Source organism: Mastomys coucha, unplaced genomic scaffold (assembly GCF_008632895.1).
Source record: "Mastomys coucha isolate ucsf_1 unplaced genomic scaffold, UCSF_Mcou_1 pScaffold15, whole genome shotgun sequence".
NCBI classification, from domain to species: domain Eukaryota; kingdom Metazoa; phylum Chordata; class Mammalia; order Rodentia; family Muridae; genus Mastomys; species Mastomys coucha.
Genome location: NW_022196897.1, coordinates 60,316,262 through 60,338,459, shown reverse-complemented (window position 1 = coordinate 60,338,459; position 22,198 = coordinate 60,316,262). Strand labels below are relative to the sequence as shown.

General features: G+C 44.6%; 1 protein-coding gene across 6 annotated transcripts in view; it reads left to right on the top strand.

Annotated features, from left to right (window-relative positions):
- Wipf1 (WAS/WASL interacting protein family member 1) overlaps nucleotides 1-11,658 on the top strand; it is a 105,912-nt gene extending 94,254 nt beyond the window's left edge. For all 6 annotated transcript variants that reach the window (XM_031370635.1, XM_031370636.1, XM_031370631.1 and 3 more), the window contains 5 exons: nucleotides 1,225-1,395; nucleotides 2,751-3,488; nucleotides 5,323-5,535; nucleotides 6,214-6,327; nucleotides 8,710-11,658. In XM_031370635.1, the coding sequence (XP_031226495.1) occupies nucleotides 1,225-1,395; nucleotides 2,751-3,488; nucleotides 5,323-5,535; nucleotides 6,214-6,327; nucleotides 8,710-8,765 (1,292 nt within the window). In that variant the 3' untranslated portion in view covers nucleotides 8,766-11,658. The remainder of the gene's footprint in view (nucleotides 1-1,224; nucleotides 1,396-2,750; nucleotides 3,489-5,322; nucleotides 5,536-6,213; nucleotides 6,328-8,709) is intronic.
- The last annotated feature ends 10,540 nt before the right edge of the window (nucleotides 11,659-22,198 follow it).

Below are 22,198 nucleotides of genomic sequence, written 5' to 3'. Positions count from 1 at the left end.
TCCTACTTCCCAGAGGACCTGTGGTGATCACACAAGGAGTCTACAGGCCAGTGCTTTCCACCTGAGGGTAATCCTACTTCCCAGAGGACCTGTGGTGATATCTCCAGATGATCTTCTGAGCATTTTGTTTATTCTTTCTTGTTTTCACTTTGTCGTGGAGATGGAAGCCATAGACAAGAGCATGTTAGGGAAGCACTCTACTGCTGAGCTACCTGCTAAGCCTGGATGACACGCTTGGCCATTTCTTCTAGTGGGCAGGGTCAGAGACACCGTAAACATTCTATCAAGGGCAGGACAGCCACCCAAACAAATTGTCTGCAAGGAGTTGCAGAAGTAAGAAAATGACATATGGGCTAGAGAGATAGTTCAGTGGTTGAGAGTACTGGCTGCTCTTCCAGAAGTCCTGAGTTCAATTCCCACCAACCACATGGTCCGATACCCTCTTCTGGTGTGTCTGAAGACAGCTACAGTGTACTCACATACATAAAATAAATAAATAAATCTTTAAAAAAAGAAAACAACATATTCCATTTCTGAATAAGAAAATACTAAGCAAAACAAGTAGTAAGAGTAACTGACAAAGACCAAAAATAATCCCATTTGTAATAGTAAATTTAAAACCAATCCTAAATATCAAATAATAAAAACTATACAATCAACTAAGTAAATGCTAAATAGGTACTTGATAAGATTCCATATTATAAGTCTTTAAGTCTAAAATAGAAGAATCCTCCTTTTCAGTAAATATTAAAAAACAAAAACAAACAAACAAAAAAACCAACCTATGGTAACCTAATAGTTAATATTTAGCTTCAGAACAGAAGCGGTCTCATTAAAAGCAGAACACTGTTACCATAGAAACATTGATAATCCACATTGTTAAGGAGGTTCAGCCATCAAAGTAATTATTTTTATAAAACAGAAAGAATGGGGCACAGTTCTCAGAAAGGGGGAACATTTATTATTTGAAACTGTGTGCCTATTAGAAAATGAAAGGTCATCCTTTTTTTTGTATTTTTTAACTGAAAATATACAGTAAAGTGGCTAAATCAAGTGAAATTTCTTGGTGCCAATAACAAGTACAGAATGTAAAAGGAAGATGTCCCTTTCATTTTAAATGCCCAGGGTCAGCCTGTTCTCTTTCATCCATGTGTTACAGCTCCCTGGAGTTAGGACTGGTAAATACTCCTGCATTTTCTCAAGTGTCTTTCCTTCTGTTTGCAGAACCGAAGGGAGCCGGTGCCAGTGGCGGTGGTGGCTATGGTGGAGGCAGCGGAGGTGGTGGTGGAGGAGGAGGAGGTGGTGGAAATTTTGGAGGGGGTGGTCCTCCAGGATTGGGAGGACTATTCCAGGCTGGAATGCCGAAGCTGAGGTCTACCACCAACAGGGATAATGGTATATAGCACTCTTTCTCTGATGTTCTAAACAAGAGGCAATTTGGCAGTTAGGCTCTGCCCTTTAACACAGTTACACTGTTTAAGATGTCACCCTGTTTTATGAGGGATCAGGTTGGGCTTCTTATCAGGCAGTCCTGTAGAGCTATGTAATGTTTGGACAGTATCCTTGGGACAACCCATCCTCCAGTGCTTTTCTAAAGGGTGAACTGGAGCCAGAAGGATGGGGAATGGAAAAGAGAAATGGAGGACTCAGACCTGCCTTCTGGTCTCCCCAGCCCCCCAGACTCAGTAACCTAGGGGTGCAGCTTTCTTTGTCTGACAACTGTGTATAGCAACATGCCTAAGGCACTTTCAAGTACACTGTGGAACGTGTACACAGCTCCAGACCTCACTAAATAGCAACAGGTGTTTTTCATGGCAGACATTTGCTATTAGAAGCCAGTGTTGTGAGCGCAGATAGAGCAGCCCTTATCTGAAATCCTTGAAGGTTGTATTTTCAGTCTCGGACAGTGCACAACCATGATGGGATTTCCTGAGGATGGGACCCATGCCTAAACACAGAGTTCACATAGGTTGCAGGTAGGCCTATTGCACTCAGCTTGAAGGCAATCTCAGGCATTGGGATGAATGTCACACTCTCATCCTAAGGTGAAGTCACTGGTCCTAGGTAGCTGGCTGTAGGTCCTATCTTGCCAGCTCTGTATACAAATATAAAATTATTTCCCTGAAGCACACAAAAGGATGCTAGGCAGCTGCCAGATGCATGTACTCAGTACTTTTAACAGGTGGAAAAACTAAACAAAAGGAAAATGAAGAAGCCTTTGAAGTCAGTGCTGGGGGGGGGGTGCTGTGCTGTTTTAAGGTGAATGGTAACTATAGCTTCTATGTGAATTTGGAAGGCATAGCATAAGCTAGTGGGGTAGGATTATACTACTTACCCGAGAAAAATACATGTTTACAGTGCTAAAGTCAAAATTAAAAATGACCTCGGGTTCATGTGACTCCACTGAATAAACCTGCCCAAGCGCTTCTGATGTGGAGGATACACTAAAACATCTTCTCACCCACAAGGCTCTTCATGGCCTGGCCACTTGAACTTCCTTTCCTGTGGCTTCAGTTTCCTGTGCTATGGATCCCAGGCTTCTGGTTTGGAGCCTCAAGTTGCTGTCCATGTCACTCACTGGCCCTCTCTACCTGAGACTCACACCAACATATTAAATAATTTAAGTTTATAAAGCTACTAGTTACCGATAATCAGTGCTCAGTGGAAGAGGGCCAGCACCCCTCCCTTGTCCTCTGGGTTCTTTGAGGCTCCTCACTTTTCGACCCGGTATCCATCTTCTTGTTCTTTAGATTCTGGAGGAAGCCGACCGCCGATTTTGCCACCAGGAGGAAGAGCCACATCTGCCAAGCCCTTTTCACCCCCGAGTGGCCCGGGGAGGTTTCCTGCACCCTCCCCAGGCCACAGGAGTGGGCCCCCAGAGCCGCCCAGGAACAGACTGCCTCCCCCGAGGCCTGATGTGGGCTCAAAACCAGATAGCGTGCCCCCTCCGGTGCCAAATACGCCAAGACCCATTCCGTCAAGTCTGCACAACCGGGGATCCCCAGCAGGGCTGGGAGCCCCCAGGCCTCCCTTTCCAGGAAACCGAGGTGCTGCTTTTGGAGCAGGCTCTGTACGCCAGAACCCCTCGGGCTCCTCCTCTCCGTTCCCCAGGCCCCCTTTGCCTCCCACCCCAAACCGAGCCTTGGATGACAAGCCCCCTCCACCACCTCCTCCCGTGGGCAACAGGCCCTCCATCCACAGAGAAGCGGTCCCCCCTCCCCCCTCCCAGAACAGCAAACCTCCAGTGCCTTCCACCCCGCGGCCTGGGTCGGGTTCACAGGCGCCACCTCCTCCGCCACCGCCCAGCCGGCCAGGGCCCCCTCCTCTGCCTCCGACTTCCAACGATGAGATCCCCAGGCTGCCACAACGGAACCTGTCCCTCACGTCCTCTGCACCTCCCTTGCCTTCACCTGGACGCTCGGGTCCTCTCCCTCCCCCACCCAACGAGAGGCCCCCTCCTCCCGTGAGGGATCCGCCAGGCAGATCAGGTATGGCAGATCAGGGGGTGTCATGTCCCTAAAACTCTGCTCTTCCAAATATGTCTCAAAGAAAAGCAAGTAAAGCCACGCTGCTGCCCCACACCAAGGGTCTAGTGTCACGGTGGAGGCGTGGAGACCTCAAGAAAGGGGCCAGATAGTTTGTGTCTAAGAGGCGAGCATACCTACTGGCTGACCCAGTTGGCCTTTGAGAGTGAAAAGGGAGGGACTTTTGTCTTCCACCAGGCCCTGCTCCCTAATGGGAAGCTGGGCTGTCTTGGTTGGAAGAAAGTTCCCATAAGAGTAGCAGTAATGCCAAAGACAAAGTAGTTAGAATGAACTATTTTTCTCTCCCTAAGCCAGGCTTTGAGTCCACTTCTCTGCCTATTAAAGATAAGTCTTTAAAAAACACAGTTCAGGTGAGCCAGAGAGGTGGCATGTTCAGAGGTTAATAGCAGGAGAAACTAATTTCCAGGCAAAAGCCTGTAGACTTAGCTTAGGAAGCTGCAGGAGCCCCAGGGTCAGGAAGAAACTCATGAATACTTCATGTATTACTTTTTTTTTAGAAAATGGTTTCAAATATGTTGGAAATATATATTACATCTTTATTTTATATCTAAATATTTTTGAGACAGGCCCTCACTATGTAGCCCTGGCTAGCCTGGAACTCATTTTGTAGACCAGGCTAGCCTTAAACTCAGAGATCCACCTCTCTCTGCCTCTGGAGGGCTGGATTGTATGTAATACTTTTAGTTTGTCTTTTCAGCTATTGCTCCTGGCACTGCTGTGACAGAGGTGGCAGCTAACTACCTTACTCTTGGTAGTCAGGGACCCAAGCTCCAGAGCCAACAGCACACTTGGGAGCAGAACCCACCACCTACTACTACTGTCTGTAACGGGGGAGTAAGATCAGCCATTTCTCACTCCCTGTGCCTCTCCATCTACCCCGTCATACACAAACACACACACACACACACACACACACACACACACACACACATATCACACATACACACACACACACACACACACACACACACCATAGACACACACCACACGTATCACACACCACACACACAGAGACACACACATACACACACATACATACACAGAGACACACCACATACACACACACACACACACACACACACACACACACACATAGGAAAATACTGTACATGTAAAAATGAATTACTGGAGCCAGCAAGACAATGAACTCAGCTAGTAAGAATGTTTGATGTTTGTGGCTCAAGCCTGTCGACCTGAGTTTGATCCCTGGAATCCAGGTGAAGGTGGAAGGCGAAAATAAACTTTCTAAAGTTGCTCTCTGAACTCTACATATGTGCTATGGTGTGAATACACACACATACATACACACAAATAATTTTAGTTTTTTTAATTTAAAAAATAATTTTTCTAAAGATCTACACTAACTTTATAAGTATAAGCAATTAAAAACAATTAAAGATTGTTTTAAACAATTCTTTTGAGGTATTACAATAGTTAGTTCAATAAGTCTTTAAAAGGATAAAATGCTTTTTCAATGACATGGTTGTCAATAGAAATTGATTATTACCTGTTTCCAATTTCACTGTTTGGTCCCCAGCCTCAGTGAAGCCAGACAGCCAGTTAGCCGCTGTTACATGTACTGACTTTACACATCCACACGGGTGGATGTCCCTCCTTGTCATGTTTCTATCTGTCTCCAGAAGGTCTCCACCACTTCTCATTTTCCCTAGTTCAAGGGTGCGTACCCAGCAGGCACTCTGTCTTGCACAGTGATGATGACCATGGGGGATGTGGATTTAAGGCAATGCTTCACTAGATGTCTTGTCTTTTGCTCCAGGCCCCCTCCCACCACCACCTCCAATAAACAGAAATGGAAGCACACCCCGGGCCCTGCCGGCCACTCCTCAGTTGCCATCCAGGAGTGGAATGGACAGTCCCAGAAGTGGGCCTAGGCCTCCTCTTCCTCCTGACAGGCCTGGTGCTGGGGCGCCGCCCCCACCCCCACCCTCCACAGCAGTGCGAAATGGCTTCCAAGACTCATCTTGCGAAGGCGAGTGATGTTTATTTGAAGTGATGTTTCTCGTTCCGTCATTGCTATCCACACAGCACAGAACCAACGTTCCATTTTAGGGTTCGTGGTGATGTAGCGAGATCGCCTCATCCTCCCACTTTCCAAAAAGGCAGCTCTTTTTTTTTTTTTTTCTAGTTTGTTCCTTGTTTGAGTTTCAGTATGGTTAACTTGATTCACCAGAGATTTTGTAATTTGTGTGTGTTTGCAAATTACCATCTTATGATCTACATTTCTGAACAGCTGTGAGTGAGGCCAGCCGCTCCCTCTGCCATGTTATCAGAAAGGTCTCAGTTAGACTCACCTGGTCTTCAAGAGGACCTGAGTTTGATTTCCAAAACATTTCATTTGATGTGCTGACATACATGCAGCCCAAGTACCCAGACACACAAAACTAAAATAAAAATGAAAAAAATTTAAATGTTCCTGGCCCACTGGTGGGAAGAAAAGTGCCCTGTGTCTTAGCCCCCAGCGAGACCTGAGGATCCAGGTCACTCCAGTTCAAATCATGTTGCTTTGCTTTGTCTTGCAGGCCAGGAGTGTTGAGGCACATTGGTCTCACTGTGGCTTCTCTGTGCACTTCCAGCCACAAAACTGGAACTGGTTTCTGTGCGTGTCTGTCTGTCTCTCTGTCTGAGGTTCTGTTTGTTTCTCCCACAGATGAGTGGGAGAGCAGATTCTACTTCCATCCGATTTCTGACTTGCCACCTCCAGAGCCATACGTACCAACAACCAAGACCTATCCCAGCAAACTGGCCAGAAATGAAAGCCGAAGTAAGTATCTCTCTCTGCTGGAGCATTGTGCAGGCTCGTACTGTGAAAGCCTGAGCTCCAGACAAGATGCACAGGGATACCTGCCCGCTCCCCTGGAGTGGAAGAGGAAGCTCCATCAGGAGCTGTGTGCATTCTGGTAGCCTCTCAACTATACCCAGAATGAGCAGTAACTCTCTGAAGGTGACATTACCACCTCAGAATATGTCTGGTGGACCAGTATTAAGTTATACTATTTTGTTTCTTTGGGTCATCTCCTTCGTTTTGACCTTCCTAGGAGAGCAAAGGTCAGTTGATCTTCTATTCATACTAGTTTGAGACTGGCAGAATGTCATATAAATTAAAACAAAATACTGCCTTGATCTTTTAAATGTGCTATAGCCATAGATTTGTATATGTATATGTACTCAACATATATACATATATGTATATATTCAAAACAGTTTCATATATATGTGTTGTGTATATATATGTATATATATACATACACACACACACACATACATATAGACATTTTCATTCCACCACATCCTCTTTCTCTTGTTTCCCATCTAAGTCTGACTTTTTATACAGTGGTAACAACAGTAGACCATATCTGGTGCTAGATTTTTACATACCATTACTTAGTAAACACGCCCCTGTTTTATCACATGGTTTTTATTCCACTGGAGCCCATTAAGTCTCTATACAAGAACTTGCCAGCATTGCACGTTTGGATCGTCTCCCCTTGCTTGCTAACGTGCATGGTGCCTGCATCATCATCTTCCTGCTAAAAAAGAAATGTGAACCAAAAGGTAGAATAGAAACATTGGGATTACGCTGCAAAATATGCACAGAACTAAGAAAAAAATAACATGGAATTTCACACCAAAGTATGCTTGGGACTAAGAGAAAATTAACATGGAATATGGAAAAGTGCTACTGATGAGCATCAGGCTCAGTCAGAGACTCAGGCCCGCAAAGACCTAAGCCTTGGGATTAATCCCTCAAGTTAGACAGTAGTCACAGCACCCATAGCTAGACCCTTGCTCTCTAGCACAGTGCCTCAGAGAAGCTCAGGGCCTACGGAGTCCCTCTCAGCACACAGCTCTTGAGTAACTGTTGGTCAGTGGGTGCCCAGCTTTTGAGCAGCTTAAGACCAGCTGAAGTCAAGGCTGCTTAGAAGCCTTTCAGGAAGAACTTACCAAAGGGGGTAAAAAAAGGCAGAGCCAGATCAAAAGCAGAGCCAGGGACACAGAATTGAGCCTGGGGTTGCAGTGCTGGACCATAGCAGAAGGAGCTATCATGGACACTTTAGGGTTAAATGAAGCAAGTCCAAGTTTCATTTTTTGCTTCTGCTGCACTTTAAAGAACTTAGGAAACATTGTAAGGATTTTTCCAAGAACAAATGCCAGAAGTAAACAAAATATTCTTGCTTGAAAGGAAAACTCCAATCCTAGAAATTTCATTTACTTAGAATATTGTGTTTGTAGGTAGTGCATGCCCAAAGTTGTAGCTGTAAGGAAACCGTCGTGTTGGTGGTTGAAGTTTTGGATGAACATAAGCCTTCACATGACACAGCTGCCTTTGACTGTTTTGTGAATGAATGTGTATGTGCGTGTTCAATAGGGCACATCTGTCTGTTATAGGAACTAGAACAAATTCACTTGAAGAAATATTCTTAATAGAATTTAAGTATCACTTATATTTTTAAATCAGTAACAGAACCACCTTCCCTTGCCCTACAGACTTTTAATATTATAGCTAAACATATTCCTTCTCTGCCCCCGTTTCTTTATGACGCCAGTGAGTGACTTGAGGACCAGGACAATGACCTGTTGCTCACTATCATGGCTTCCTTGAGTGACACAGCCCCTGAAAGAGAATAGAATAGGCATTTAAAATGGTTATTTAAGTTGGTAATTCTTCACTGCCTAATCCCCTAATCTTACAGATTTGCTTTCAATATTTCTAGAATGTACTTAAAACAAATCTAAAATTGCTTTTAATAGCAAATTATTTAACAAAAATGAAGCTTTATAAAATAGCACATTTTATTCTGCTCTTCTCGCTGCCTCAGCCCCTCAGACAACCTTGAGCAGCGTGGGGTATACCTTGAATGGCCCCTTATTGCATCATTGTACAGGGCCACCTCTCATCCCGCTGGCCACTTGTGGTGTATCAGATGACAGTCAGACCACATGACTGATGGCAGACTTACATAACTGTAGGAGGTAATCAGTAGCCAGCAGCCATCATCTTCTACTCAATATCACTTGCTTCTTCCCTACTCCCAGCCTCAAGGTCTAGGTAAAGCAGTGAACACCTTTCGCAGCCTTCTCCGACTTTCCACAGTGAACACGAGCTTCTAACCAAAATTATATTTTATCTGCTTTCTTCATCAAGGTGGATCCAATAGAAGAGAAAGGGGCGCCCCACCCCTTCCTCCCATCCCGAGGTGATCTCTGCCTGCTCAGCTCTACCCAAGCTCCAAAACTGCTTCTGTTGTTGCTGTTTGAAAACTGCACACCCCTCCTCTTGATTTGCCCCCCTCAGAGAGTAGGACAGAAGAACAGAAGCTGAGGAGGGGATCCCTGCGTGTGGGGGTGGGGAAGGAAGCGCCTAGCTGTTCATGTTGTATATATTCCTGAGCTATTGCTTGTATCAGCTGCAGCCTCCTGGGATCGATAAGCTTTTGTTATAAGTAGGCAAAGAAAAATTGTATCCCAGCTTTCAGCCCCACAAGGTCAGACATTCACTGCTTTTTTGCTACAGGTTGTAGTTGTTAAATTCTCTGAGAGCTGGTTTTCTCTAAGCCTTTCTTGCTTACATGGCCTCTGGTCTGTTTCCATGAACCACAGACCGCCCAAGCAAGTTGCTGAGCAAGCCTTAACGTGAATCCCTGTGGTTGCAGGATGTCCAGTCTTTGGCAGTCTGAGGTAGGCTCCAGGGCAGAGCTGTCTAACAGAAACATAATGTGAGTCCTATATCTAGTCTTAAAATGACCATCAGCCATGTTTTATAAAGGTAAAAAGGAAACAGATGAAAAGAATTCCATTTTCCTTAGCTCTGCGCATCTGAAATATCACTTCCACTTGTATTATTAATGAGCTTTTTTACGTTTTTGGTACTAAGTCTTCACACTCCAGTAACCATGCTGTACTTAGAACAAGCACACGGCCAGATTTCAAGTGTCCACACATGCCTCAGCACCACACTGTCAGACGATCTGGAAGACAGGAGCTAGGACGGAAAGCTTGTGCCTAAAAAGGCAAATTGAGTTTTAGCAATTCAAGTGATGTCCCAAGACAAAGTCAGAACTTGATACAATGTTTGGCAGGCAGTGAGACCTTAGATTTTTGACCCTTATTTTACCTTTTTCCTTAATATGTATGTACAGGTGTTTCTTCAAAGTATCTTAGTGAGAACTGTATCTAGTACAGTTTACGGTCACATGGATTAAAGCCACTGCAAGAAAACGGAACCGTGTGGGCACTTCCTGGCTCGGAACCAGCTGGCATGTGCACTTGTGGTCACTGGCCTTGCAGCTCTTCCATGGCTCTTCAGTCCTCCACCCCAGAGAAAACTCCTTCCTCAGGTCAGGAAAGGCTAGGAGGGCAAGATAGGAGAAGAAAGTCAGAGAATGTATCAGACCAGAATTATGGTAGAGGGGACAGCTTTGATGATAGGCAGAGCACAACCAGCTGGGGTCGAGTAGATAAGGAGCTTACCAGTGGAACCTGGAAAGCATTGGTGTTGAATTTCTCGGGAGAATCATTGTCTTGGATCTGTGCAAGTAAGTTCCGCTAAAGGACCGACCACAAAAAGGGCCAGGCTTGCCTTTTATATATATATAATTTTGTTTACAACATTTTACTGGGACTTTCCAATCTAGCTGTAGAGTTGGAAAAAAGATTTCCACTTTGATGTTTTATATAGTCATGTTTAATGTTACCGTTGTCTATTAAAGCACATGGCCACATGTGTGTATCTACCTGAACTTTGTATTTTGGGTCCAGCGTATTGCTCACATGTTGCTGGGAGATGCTAACAAAAAAGAAAAAAAAAGAGAAAAAAAGAAAAAAAATCAATCCAAAGAAAAATGGAAAGACATTCCTATTTATAGAATGATTGTTTCATTTATATAAAAGCATAACTTAGGAGTTCTAATAGATGAAACGTCTAATAAATTATAAAGTGATTGATTTGAATATATTGTATTTTTATAACTTCCCTTGCCAAAGCCCTGGACCTAGTTCTTTAGAGAGTAATTTTCCTCCCTTCTCCTCTGCCATTTGTCTGTCTTCCATGAGAACAATGAAATAAAAGGTTTAACAAGCTTGACAATTTTTTTTATCCCTAACATTTTAAAATGTATTTTGAATTCTTTGATCTGATATTCACTAAAATAAACATCCTTTTGATAGATGCTCAGTGACCCACCTTACTGAAAATAGAATTGGTCCTTCCTTGTGCTGTGTATGGAAGAGAAAGGTTGGACTCGAAAATTGTGGGTCTCAATTTTTTAAGGGATAGTGAAAATTGGACACGCCCTGGTAAATCTCAGTTTTTCAGGTACATTTCTAAGTCGGGAACGGGGTCACAGCTCGAAGCTGCCATTCACAATAAAGAAGGTTTAGAATGTATTTTGCAAAGAATGTTTCATTAATACACCTACATCCTATCTTTGGAAGTCAGTGACCCAATTGCATTTAAAACTCTGGAGAAATTCTGTGTTTAGCTTAACCTATGGCAGATCACACACACACACACACACACACACACACACAAAGCATATTTTCTTCCCTGAAATCAAAGCTTACATGTATGTTTTTTTCCATAATATTTCCAGTTATGTGTATTTAAGATGCAATGCAGTATTTTAACATTTGCAAATCATTTTATATGGAAATATATTGCAGTATTAAAATTCAATGTTCTGTGTCTATTTCACTATGCATTTTATTTACTGAAAGCTGAGAAAATGTTTAACCCAATGGTGCCTTACTTGTGATCTGAAAAGAATTGACTTGTTATGTCTAAGTAGTAGATTTGTTGCATATTTGTAAAAAAAAACCTGTTAGGCCTTTATATTTTAACTTGTAATATCAATTTTGTTATTTTAGTACCAGAAACAGGGTGGTTATTGAAGTCTCCTCAAACTTTTGGTGTGAAATGAACTTTCCCTGTTTCTAGGCAGGAGCTGTAGAGGAATTTTTTTCATACCACTGCACTGTGTAAACAGACGCAGACACCTGTGTCATCGGGGTAGTTAAATGGTAGGGTAGACTCTACCATAGACACCTGCATGTTTGTAAGTTAGCCAGACAATAAATAAAAAGCAGAATGATACGGTGTCGACTTGTGGCTTTCTTGTCTGTGTAAATATAATCAAAAAAGTCGATGTCTGCCTCCTGTTTTATACTGTGGTAGTAAAGATAAACTCAAAAACAGCAACAGCCTTTTAAGTACGTAAATACTCATTCTTCACCACATCTCAGGATCCCTCTGTGTTTTTTGTTTGTTTGTTTGTTTTGTTTTGTTTTTCTGAGAGTGCGTCTTAGTAAAATGGAGACTGGAAGCAAAGGAAGAGGGAGATACAGATCTGGGAAAGCCTTCAGGAGTTCAGGAATCCTGAGAGCTTCCTAAGTCGCGCACATGTACCTTGCCTATGCGCAGGCCTCGGCACAGCACAGCCGTTGAGCCTCAGTGTTCGAAGTCATTTCTCCAACCCTGTGCTGTGTGTACAGAGTGAGGAATCGTCTAACAGCATCGACATGTGTCGGACAAGGTGAAGCACTCTGCTGACTTACTAGAGCAAGGAAACAAATGGTTACTACTAGCCGTGTGCAGCAGGAGGCGAGCGCGTATGCAGCGATCCCAAATTTATGGGAAAGCAATCAGCTAGAAAAGGATTTATGGTGTGCTTTTATAGGAAGCAAGCACTAGCAGGAAACAGCCCTGCTGCAGGCTCTAGATCCACGGCCCAGCGTGGCACCAGAAGCACTGCAGGCTGGACCCATTGTGTCTGCAGTCTGGAAGATACTGGTTCTCAGCTTGCTTTCTCCCTCCTATGCAGTCCGGGAAGCCCAGACCTTGGAATGGTGCTGCCCACAGCTAGGGTAGATCTTCCCACCTTAATCAAAACAGTCTAGAAACTTGATAGTCAGGCCCTGAGGTTTGTCTCTGGGTGACAGGTCCTGTAGACCCGTAGCCGTCACTCTCATGTTACCGGTCAATTATGTCCAATCTGAACTCACAGAAGTTAAGAGCTGAAAAGAACCTTCTAGATAGGGCAGCCATAAGCCTCCCACCGGCAGTGGGACACTTGAGAGTGGAAAGTGATGGTGAGCATCCACGGCACAGCAGGTTAGCCACTGAGGCTGCCCCAGCAACCTAGCCCATGTGTCCTCCCCTCTCAGAAGTCATTCAGTCCAGTCACTCTCATCTCTCAGAGGGGCAGTTTAACATCCATCAAATGGCATGCTACAAACATGCAGACACATGCATGCAGTGCAGTGGTGAAAATCCTCCCTGCTCTTTCCCTGTCCCATGGCTCTCCCATTTGTTACAAAGGAAAGCCAATGAAGAGACCACAGAGTCAGTGTGCTCTGTGTACACACACACACACACATGCACACACTACATACACAAGTAAGCATACACATGCACACACATACATACACACTCCACACACACACCACACACACACATACACACATCATATACAAGCATGCATGTACATGTACACACATGCACATACTCCAGACACATCATATACAAACATACATACACACACATACACGCACACATACATGCACGTGCACACACCAAACACATACTTGCGTGCACACACACAGGTTCGGATACTGGCTCAGGCACTTCTACAAGGCCATGGATGGGTTACTGGAGCACTCTGCACTCCCTTCATCCAGTGTACAGTGCTTACAAGAGCATACACTAACATCAGGGAAAATGTCACATACTTGGTGCTCAATGGCAGTCGGTGGTAGATCATGCTGCTAGTCCTGCAGCATACGCAGGCTATCGTGAGGGAAGAATTCTCCGCACCAGGAAGGCTGGCGAGATTTTAATTACAAAGTGGTTAGAATTGGAAATTCATTTCAAAACTGGCCTCATTGTTCAAATCTGGATTATCCATTTATTCACCTACTCGGTAAGACTAGTGAATAGTGGGTGTGTGCCAGCTTCCTGGCAACAAAAGAGCAGCCCACCGCTTAGGTAAGGTGACCTCCCAGTGCCAGGGCAGAGGCCATCAGGTATGCTATGACTGCACTCAACCAGCAGGGGGCTCTCTACAGTAACAAACACTCCAATGCCCATCTCCCCGCCCAACTGAGTAACATTTGATTCCTTTGTTTCTATCATCTCAATAGATAAATTATATCATTTTTTTTCTCTTTTAATTTTAAACCTATGGTAAATTTTGGGGGGAAAAGCCTAGACTATTTAGAAAGGTTTTTGATGACCAGTTGGTTGTGTGTGGGGAGGGTGTTGTTTTGATTCATTTGAAAAGTAAACTTAATGGTTCCCAGTTCTCTAAATAGTCCAACTAACCAGAGGCTTCCTAGATTTTTAAAAAGATTTTATTTATTCATTCTATGTATATGAGTACACTGTAGCTGGACAGATGGTTGTGAGCCATCGTGTGGTTGCTGGGATTATGAACTCAGGACCTTCAGAAGAACAGTCAGTGCTCTTAACCTCTGAGCCATCTCACCAGCCGAGGCTTCCTAGATTTTTAACGTCACCAGTATCCTGGTCTCTCCAATCATTCTTGTGGCCTTGCTCTGCCCCACTTGGAAGACCTGCTATTCCGTGTCTAGTCAGGGACTTACATTTAACATATGGCTGTGGTTCTCTTGCTGTGAAGTATTTAGATCCCACCCATCAGCATTGCTACACAGATCCCTGTGTCTTAAACCCTTGTTTCTGTTAGTACCCAGGTGCATTTTTCTTAAATTTCTAATTAAACTCAGGCTTTAAGGACCGCACATACACACAGACCACAAGCGGAATCCACTCATTAGGGAGGTTTTTACGGTTTGGGTTCTCCTTATTGGTTTTCTTTTAAGATGCCTCACTGTGTAGACCAGGCTGGCCTCAAACTCACAGAGATCTGCCTGCTCCTGCCTCCCGAGGGCTGGGAAGTGTACGCCACCACCCAGACCTGGCCAGGACTTTGGTATTTATTTTTATACAGCATTTTACTGCTTTTCTTAAAATGTCATAGCTTTGAGCCTTATGACACCCAAATCTGCCATTCAGTTATCATTCTCTTTAGCTTCTGGTACAGAACTAAGCCTAAGAGAATGTCTTAAAAACTTTTCTTAGTTACTGGTTTCCCAGGAGTGATGAGGATGCTGACAGATGCGAGACAGCCAGGTGTTCACCTCCCAGCATGACCAAAACCACTCTAAGATAATTTGCTGACTGAGCTTCCCACACTGTTTTGGAATCAAAAGCACCACATCGTGACCTCTCTAAGGAAACACATTTGACCTTTGGGGTGCCTGGAGGAAACAAGCCTGGATGTTCTTAGCTTAAATTTTCAGCCTAAGAAGGCTGCTGAGCACCTGGGATACACATCTTAGACATCAGGGCTTCAGCCAGGAGCTCCTCCCCCACCCCTTCCTGTTTACCATCTTAAGTAAGTTAAAAGTCATGCACCAAGATAGTATTTGCTTCTGACAGTTCCAGAACAAAGCAGCAACAGGCCTTGTGGGAAAACCCAAGCACAGCAGGAAGCTTTTAAATGCTTATGCACCCATTCAGTGGAACACTGGGAAAGAATGAGTAAAAAGGTGTGTATATATAATTTTGTAAGTATTGATCTGAATATCAAGGGTGTGTGTTGAAAGTGTACCTGTAAGAAAATTTCAGCAAGTAGGCACAAGCTTGCTATTCCTTGGTTCTAGAACGTTCTTCGCCATCAACACGGGCTGTCGGGTTGACTGTGTACATGAAAGGGGGATTTTCTCTTATGCTTGTTCCCTAATTGTTTGCTTTTGGGACAAAGGCCCCAAAGGAGGCCATGGGGCCAGGGAATATTGAGCACTGTAGTAATGGCAATGATATCATGCTATCAAAATTCTGCCTAATATATTTACCTAAAGAACAATAGTGTGTTATTTTCCCCGTAATCACCACTATTTTTTCATCTGATATGTACTATAAACTTGGACTAGGGTCTCTATAAATTATTATCATATGTATTACTGCTAATCTTTGTATCTTTACACATAGAAAAATCAAGGCCTGGAGAGGTGGCTCAGTGGTTAAGAGCACTTGCTGTACAAGTGAGAGGATCTGGGTTCGAATCCCCATCACCCACATAAAACGGCGTGTGTGGTTGTGTGTGCCTGTCACCCCAGTATTAAGAGGCAGAAACAGATGGATGCTGAGAGCTTGGGGCAGCCAGCCTAGCCAAACTCCTGGTTTGAGCTCCTGGTTCAGTGAGAGACCCTGTCTCAAAGCAAGAGCAGAGACAGCAGTAGAGGAAGACACCAGATCTCCTACTCTGACCTCTGTAGCAGCACTCAGATGGTCCAACTGAACACACACACACACACACTCACACTCACACACACACACACACACTCACACACACACACACACACACACACATACACATTTAATGAAAAAAGAAATTAAGGCCAGTGTAAAAAGGTATTTGACTCCAAGGCTCATGGAAACCACGTGGTGGAAAGAAGTTGTCTTCTACCCATGTTCTAGTTTGGCTTTTTGTTTTCTGTTGCTGTGATAAGCCCAAAACCAAAATCAACTTGGAGAGAGAATGGTTTGTTTTCACATCCCAATCACAGTCCTTCATTGAGGGAAGCCAAGGCAGGAACTCAATCCAGGAGCTGAAGGAGAGTCCTTTGAGGACTGCTTACTCCCCTCGGCTTGCTCAGCTGCTTTTCTTATGCAGTCCAGGAATACCTGTCTGGGGTCAGACTGCCCACAAGGCTGGGCCTCTCATGTCCATCAGCAATCAAGAAAATTTCCCTGAGACATCCCAGCAGACCATGCCAATGGAGGCAGTGCCTCAACTGAGGTTCCTTCTTCCCAGGTGACTCTAGTTTGTGTTAAATTGATAAAACCTAACCAGCACAGTCCATCACAGAGATGTTCTTTGGCACACATGCTCCCCCCATACCACCACATACACAAAATCAACAAAAATGTCTCTAAAAAAGAAAGAAAGAAAGAAAGGGAGAAAGGAAGGAAGGAAGAGAGAAAGAAAGAAAAAGGAATGGGAAATCAAGGCCCAAATTTGCCTCAAGACAATTGCTTCCAGTGGATCCAGGATTCAAATTCAAAAAAATACTTCTATTCCATAAAGACGGGAAGTACAGCTAAGTGCATGGCTTAATGGGAAACTTTACATTGTCCTGACTTTGCTCGCTGGACCGTGTTTGGATTGACTCTAACCCTCTGCCAGCATTTACAACCTGGGATACATTGACAGCTCCCTCCATCATCGTCATCGTCATCACCATCACCATCACCACCCTTTTCCCCATCCTCATCCTCTTTCTCTTCCTCCTCCCCCTCCAGGTCTTGATGATATACAGCCTAGGTTCTGGGAATACAGCAGGGCTAGCAGTCTCCTTGCCTGCATACTATTCCATGTATGTGATCTAACTTCCTTCTCTTCTCTCTTCCTTGCCCTCACAGGTGGCTATAATGCTTGCCTTGAGGCTTTAAAAGAAAGGTTCAGGCCTGTGCTTTCCAGCTTGCATCTATCAGAGACCCACGCCTTTTTAAAATGACCTCAGAGAAGCTGCTGAAGTGCAGCTCCCAGGTTCCTGAACAGTTTGAGATTTCTGGAACTCTCAGTGGATGAGCCGAGCTGTGATGTAGAGAGTTAATGTTCTCTCCTGTGTACCTCTCTTTGTTGGGACTATCCAATATTTGTGAGGCACTTGTAGGGTTCATATCATAAATTCATATCGTACTGAATTTATCTTTTATTCTCCTTGGAGCTGGGAAAATGACATGGCCCAGTTAAATCCCAAATGACAGGAATTGCTTTCTATCAAAGTTTGAAGCAGTCTCTGTGTGCTTCAGTCACCCAGCCCCACACATATTCAGAGGGGAAGTAAGGTTACAGCAGAAAGATAGGCTTGTGTCTGACAAGATTGAGACAGTGCCATCAGTTTCGAAGGCTTTCCCTGTACATTACCTCATTGAACCCACAGCAAAAGGAACAAACTCATCCCCATTCTGCACATGCAGAGCTAGCAGCACTGAGAAGTGACAAGCCAGTCAGGGTCTCGTGGGGTTGTTTGGTTGGTACTTTTGAGACAGGGACTAGCTAAGTAGCCCACACTGCCCTCGAACTCATGATCATACTTATTAAGTGTGTGGTTTACAGTCATGTTTTGGCAAGAGCTCACAGCATTTGTGTTGGGTAAAAAGGGGGTCAGGCCAGGCATTGTGGCAAGCATGCAGGCAGGCCTGTGAGCCCAACTGTGCGGGAGGCTGAGGCAAGGTCTGCCTGGGTAACTTAACAAGACCCTATCCAAAATTTTAAAAAATTCAAAAAAGGCTTGAGATGTGGCTCAGCAGTAGAGGGTTTGCCTAGACTGTACTATACTCTAAGTTCAGTCCCCTGTACTATAAAGGGGCAGTGTCCCATCAGTAGGACCACTTCATTCACACTGTTCTGTGGTATTTTTATCATAATGGTCCTAACTTATTTGACACATATTATTGAGCATTGTCTCAATAGTAAGAACACAAAGGATCAGATCAGCTGAAGAAATGAGGGTCTGCATTACATAATAATGATATTTTGGGAGAGTTTATGGAGCGAGCCTATAACTCCAGAGCTAGGCAGGGCATGCCAGTGCTCTGAAATAGTGCCTCCTCCTGAGAACTCAAAGACTGAGTCCTGTGAAGCTGGGTTGAGCACATCTCCCAGGCTTAGATTCGCAGTTTTTCAAAGCACTAGGTGAGAACTCCTACCTCAGGACCAGCGGAGAGCTTGTCAAGTGTACACACCAGGATGCACCAAAATAAAAATCCCCAGAACTCAAGGACCAAAGTTTCAAGGGCATCACACATTCAAGTTTCAGACTTACCATCCTTTGGGCTTTGTCCTTGCCTTGAATCTTTAAAATAACATTCCCATGTGGAAATATATGAAATAAAGCACCACAGGGGCCTTGCTTTCTGCCGGGCCCATTGCTTACACGGCACACTGCCTGCATGTGCTGATCCATTAGGATGACACTATCTCTAAAGGAACCACCTTAAAAACTATCAGTCAGGGGTGCTAAGATGGTTAAGATCATGTCTTAGTTCCTGTTCTATTGCTGTGAAGAGACACCATGACCAAGGCAACTTATAAAAGGAAGCATTGAATTGGGGCCTTGCTTACAGTTTCAGAGAGTGAGTCCATGACCATCATGGCAGTTAGCACCGCAGCAGGCAGGCAGCAGGCAGGCAGGCAGCAGGCAGCAGGCAGGCAGCAGGCAGCAGGCAGGCAGGCAAGCAGACAGGCAGGCATGGCCTTGGAACAGTAGCTGAAAGCTTATATGTTGAGACACCAACAATGAATCACAAAGAGAGAGAGGGCTAACTGGGAATGGCATGGGTTTTTGAAACCTCAGAGCCTACTCACAGTAACACACCTCCTCCAACAAAACCATACCTCCTAATCCTTCCCAAACAGGTAAACCAACCAGGCATAAGTATTTAAATAGATGAACCTATGGGGGGGTCATGCTCACTCAAACACCACAGAGGATAAAGAGAGCTTACTAGAAAGCCTGACACCTGGAGTGACACCCAGAATGTGGACTAAGGGAGCTGACTCCTGACAGTTGTTGTCTGATCTCTACACATACACACCACGGCGTGTGCATGCCCACGCTCACACATGTGCATCATGTACACACAAGAATGACAAAATTTTAAAATGTTCTGTCAGAACTGGCATGGTTCACCATTGTAATTTTTGCCACTTTGCCAGAGGCAGGGGAATCATGTGTTTCAGGCCACTCTGGGCTACACAGAAAGGAGATTGTATAGAAAAAGAAATAAAATAAAATAAAAACCAAGATGGCTGTAAGGAATGGTAGGTACCAAAGGGAGATGATCACCAGGGATCAGGGTGAAGGAAGTCTTTGGCCATCATAAGCATACCTCCCCAGCAAAGGTGGACTCACCAGTATGAAGGACAGTGGAGAGAAACCATGGCAAGACAAGCCCCATGACCTTAGGTATTTAAACAGAAGAGAAAAGTTGCTGAAGAGAAATCTACCTTTAAGACTCTCAAAGCAGCCTGTTAGAAGGGCCTCCTCCCTAGGGACGGTGCTCCTGCCATTAGCAGGGAATTCCCACAGCATAGGTTCCCTCCACAATCACCAAGTGTTTCCAGTAACTGGGAGAAATCCTTAAGAGATACAGGACGCTGGTTCTCACGAGTGAGTGAGTCCCCAGAGAACGTGTTAGGACAGAGTCCTGTGATCCTGGACCCTCTGCTAGAAAGCCTGAGTCAAGAGTCCCTGGGCAGAGCCTGAGACTCTGTATTTCCAACAGGCCTTTGGATGCCGCCTGACCACTGGTTCTGACTACTATGCCTTCGATGGCCCCGTCTAACGAATACTCACATCTATAACACTTAAATAGCTTTATTTGCATTAAACGATTGTCCACAATTTCCATCAACTAAGCTGATTAAAGGAGTAAAGCAATCAGCACGGTGTGGTTGTACTCAGAACAGAATTATGCTTCGTAATTACGCCATCCTCTCTGACCATTAGTCCTAGTTCCTCGCCTTACTAGCCTCACTTTGTTGTTGTTTTTGCTTTACTCCACATATCCTGGTGCTTGTAGTGGAATCCAAGATGCTAATAGATGTTAATTATGGATTTTTTTAAAAATCAAATCAAAACAGCAAAAAATCAGGAGAAAGGCTGACAAGTCTTCACCCTTAATCATCTCGGGGTTAACTAATGATCAGAATTCTTTCCGTTGAGGGGCTTATGCTGCATCTTGATGGTGACTATCATAAACATAACTGAGCTATTAGACTCTATTTTTCATTGCAGATGAAATTGATGCATCTTTGTGTGGTGTAGCCTGACATGGTAAAATTGTTGCTCTCTAGGTAGGATATTCATAAAAATGTAATTATCCTAATCAGAACAGTCTTTAGGCTCATGAGCGGGGACTGGCAGCTTCGTGATTGGCAGTCCTCAATCACTTCCCGTAAAACAGAGAAACTTCTTAAAGCAGCCTTGGGATCATTAACGTCCTATAGTCAGAAACTATTCCAACCATCAACAAAGGGTACCGGGATGTACGGACAAGAGCGTGAGGCAGCCAGCCACCCCTGCCAGCTCCGGGCTGGACTGGGCAGAGCTTTTAAGGTATTTCACTTGGTTTACGCACCCAAAGCAGTGCTGCCTGATGGGAGAGAGAAGAAAGAGATCTCGTCTGTGTAGTTATGAAACCACTGCTAACTACATACTCCGCATTTAACATTCTGTCTTCTTTCGTTCATAACTAAATCAAGGGCCAGCCCCGGCACTGCTGTGAACACACCAAGCCACTTGGGGAGAACGAATGTAGCAGCCCGTATCCCAAATGCTGGTTCAGGCTTCATACCTCCTAAGTTCAGTGGTACTGAAGTGTTGACCACTTAGAGGAATGAAGGTCGACAAAGTGAAGTGAATAGGCTTTTCAGCTCAGAAGAAAGCCATCCATTCAAACAAGGCAGGCCCATAACCGCCTCTTTTCATAGTCCTTAGCAGGGGAACAGTGTTCCCCTTTCTCCTTCATGAACCCTCCAACATCCTATGACTTCACCATCTTAAGTAAGAAAAGACTTCTACAGTCACTTTCTGTCTCCGCGGTCTCAGTTGGAACTCCTCCGTTTGCTCAGGCGAGGCCTGCCTGCAGCAGGGAGGCCAGGCAGTGAGGCAGGCCCGTTCCCTTTCCTCCAGCTCTATGCCCCCACTTCATGGATGTGGTTAATTTGGGGCTCAAGCAGGAAGATCTGAACTAACCGACCATCTCATGCAACAGCTTCTCTCCCTGAGCTACAATGTGACATAGTAAAGCTGCCCCTACCTGTGTGGGATTGTCTCACTGGTTCTCCGTAGACACTGTAGACACTGCCGCCCAGCAGCATGACTTGACTCCTTGATGCCTTGGTGCCTTGATCAGCCAAACTCCTTCAGCTCCGCAGAGAAACTCTAGCTTCCCGGTGCTGGAGCCTCGCAGCCCCTCTATTGAACAGAAGCTAATGTCTCCTTTGACCCATTCCACCCAACCCTGGTCCCTGCCCGGTTCAGCAACCTGGCTTTTGCTGTTTTTGTTTTTGTTTTTGTTTTTTTTTTTTGTTTTTTTTTTTAAGGATTTATTATTATAAATGAGTACACAGAAGAGGGTATCAGATTTCATTATGGGTGGTTGTGAGCCACCATGTGGTTGCTGGGATTTGAACTCATGACCTTTGGAAGAGCAGTCAGTGCTCTTACCTGCTGAGCCATCTCACCAGCCCCTGGCTGTGGGGAGCCGCAGCTGCCACCCTATACATATATATTGAACACCTGGTCTCCGGCCAGAGCAGAGAGCATTGAGATAAACAAGCCTTAGTTGGAAAAGCTGAGTGCCTCTAGTTTATGATGCAAGCTGGCATGATTTTCCCACAGCCTATTATGCTTTGCCATGTAACTGATGCTGATTGGGACCAGGGAAAGTATTTAACCCACAAGGGCTGGGGGCTGGAGAGAGAATAGAATTAGGGGTAAGTATGAAAGGATAGATATAGATAGATATAGATAGAGATAGATAGAATTAGGGCTGGTGATGGGTTATATAAGATTTAGGAGTAAGTATTTAGAATTGGGGCTGG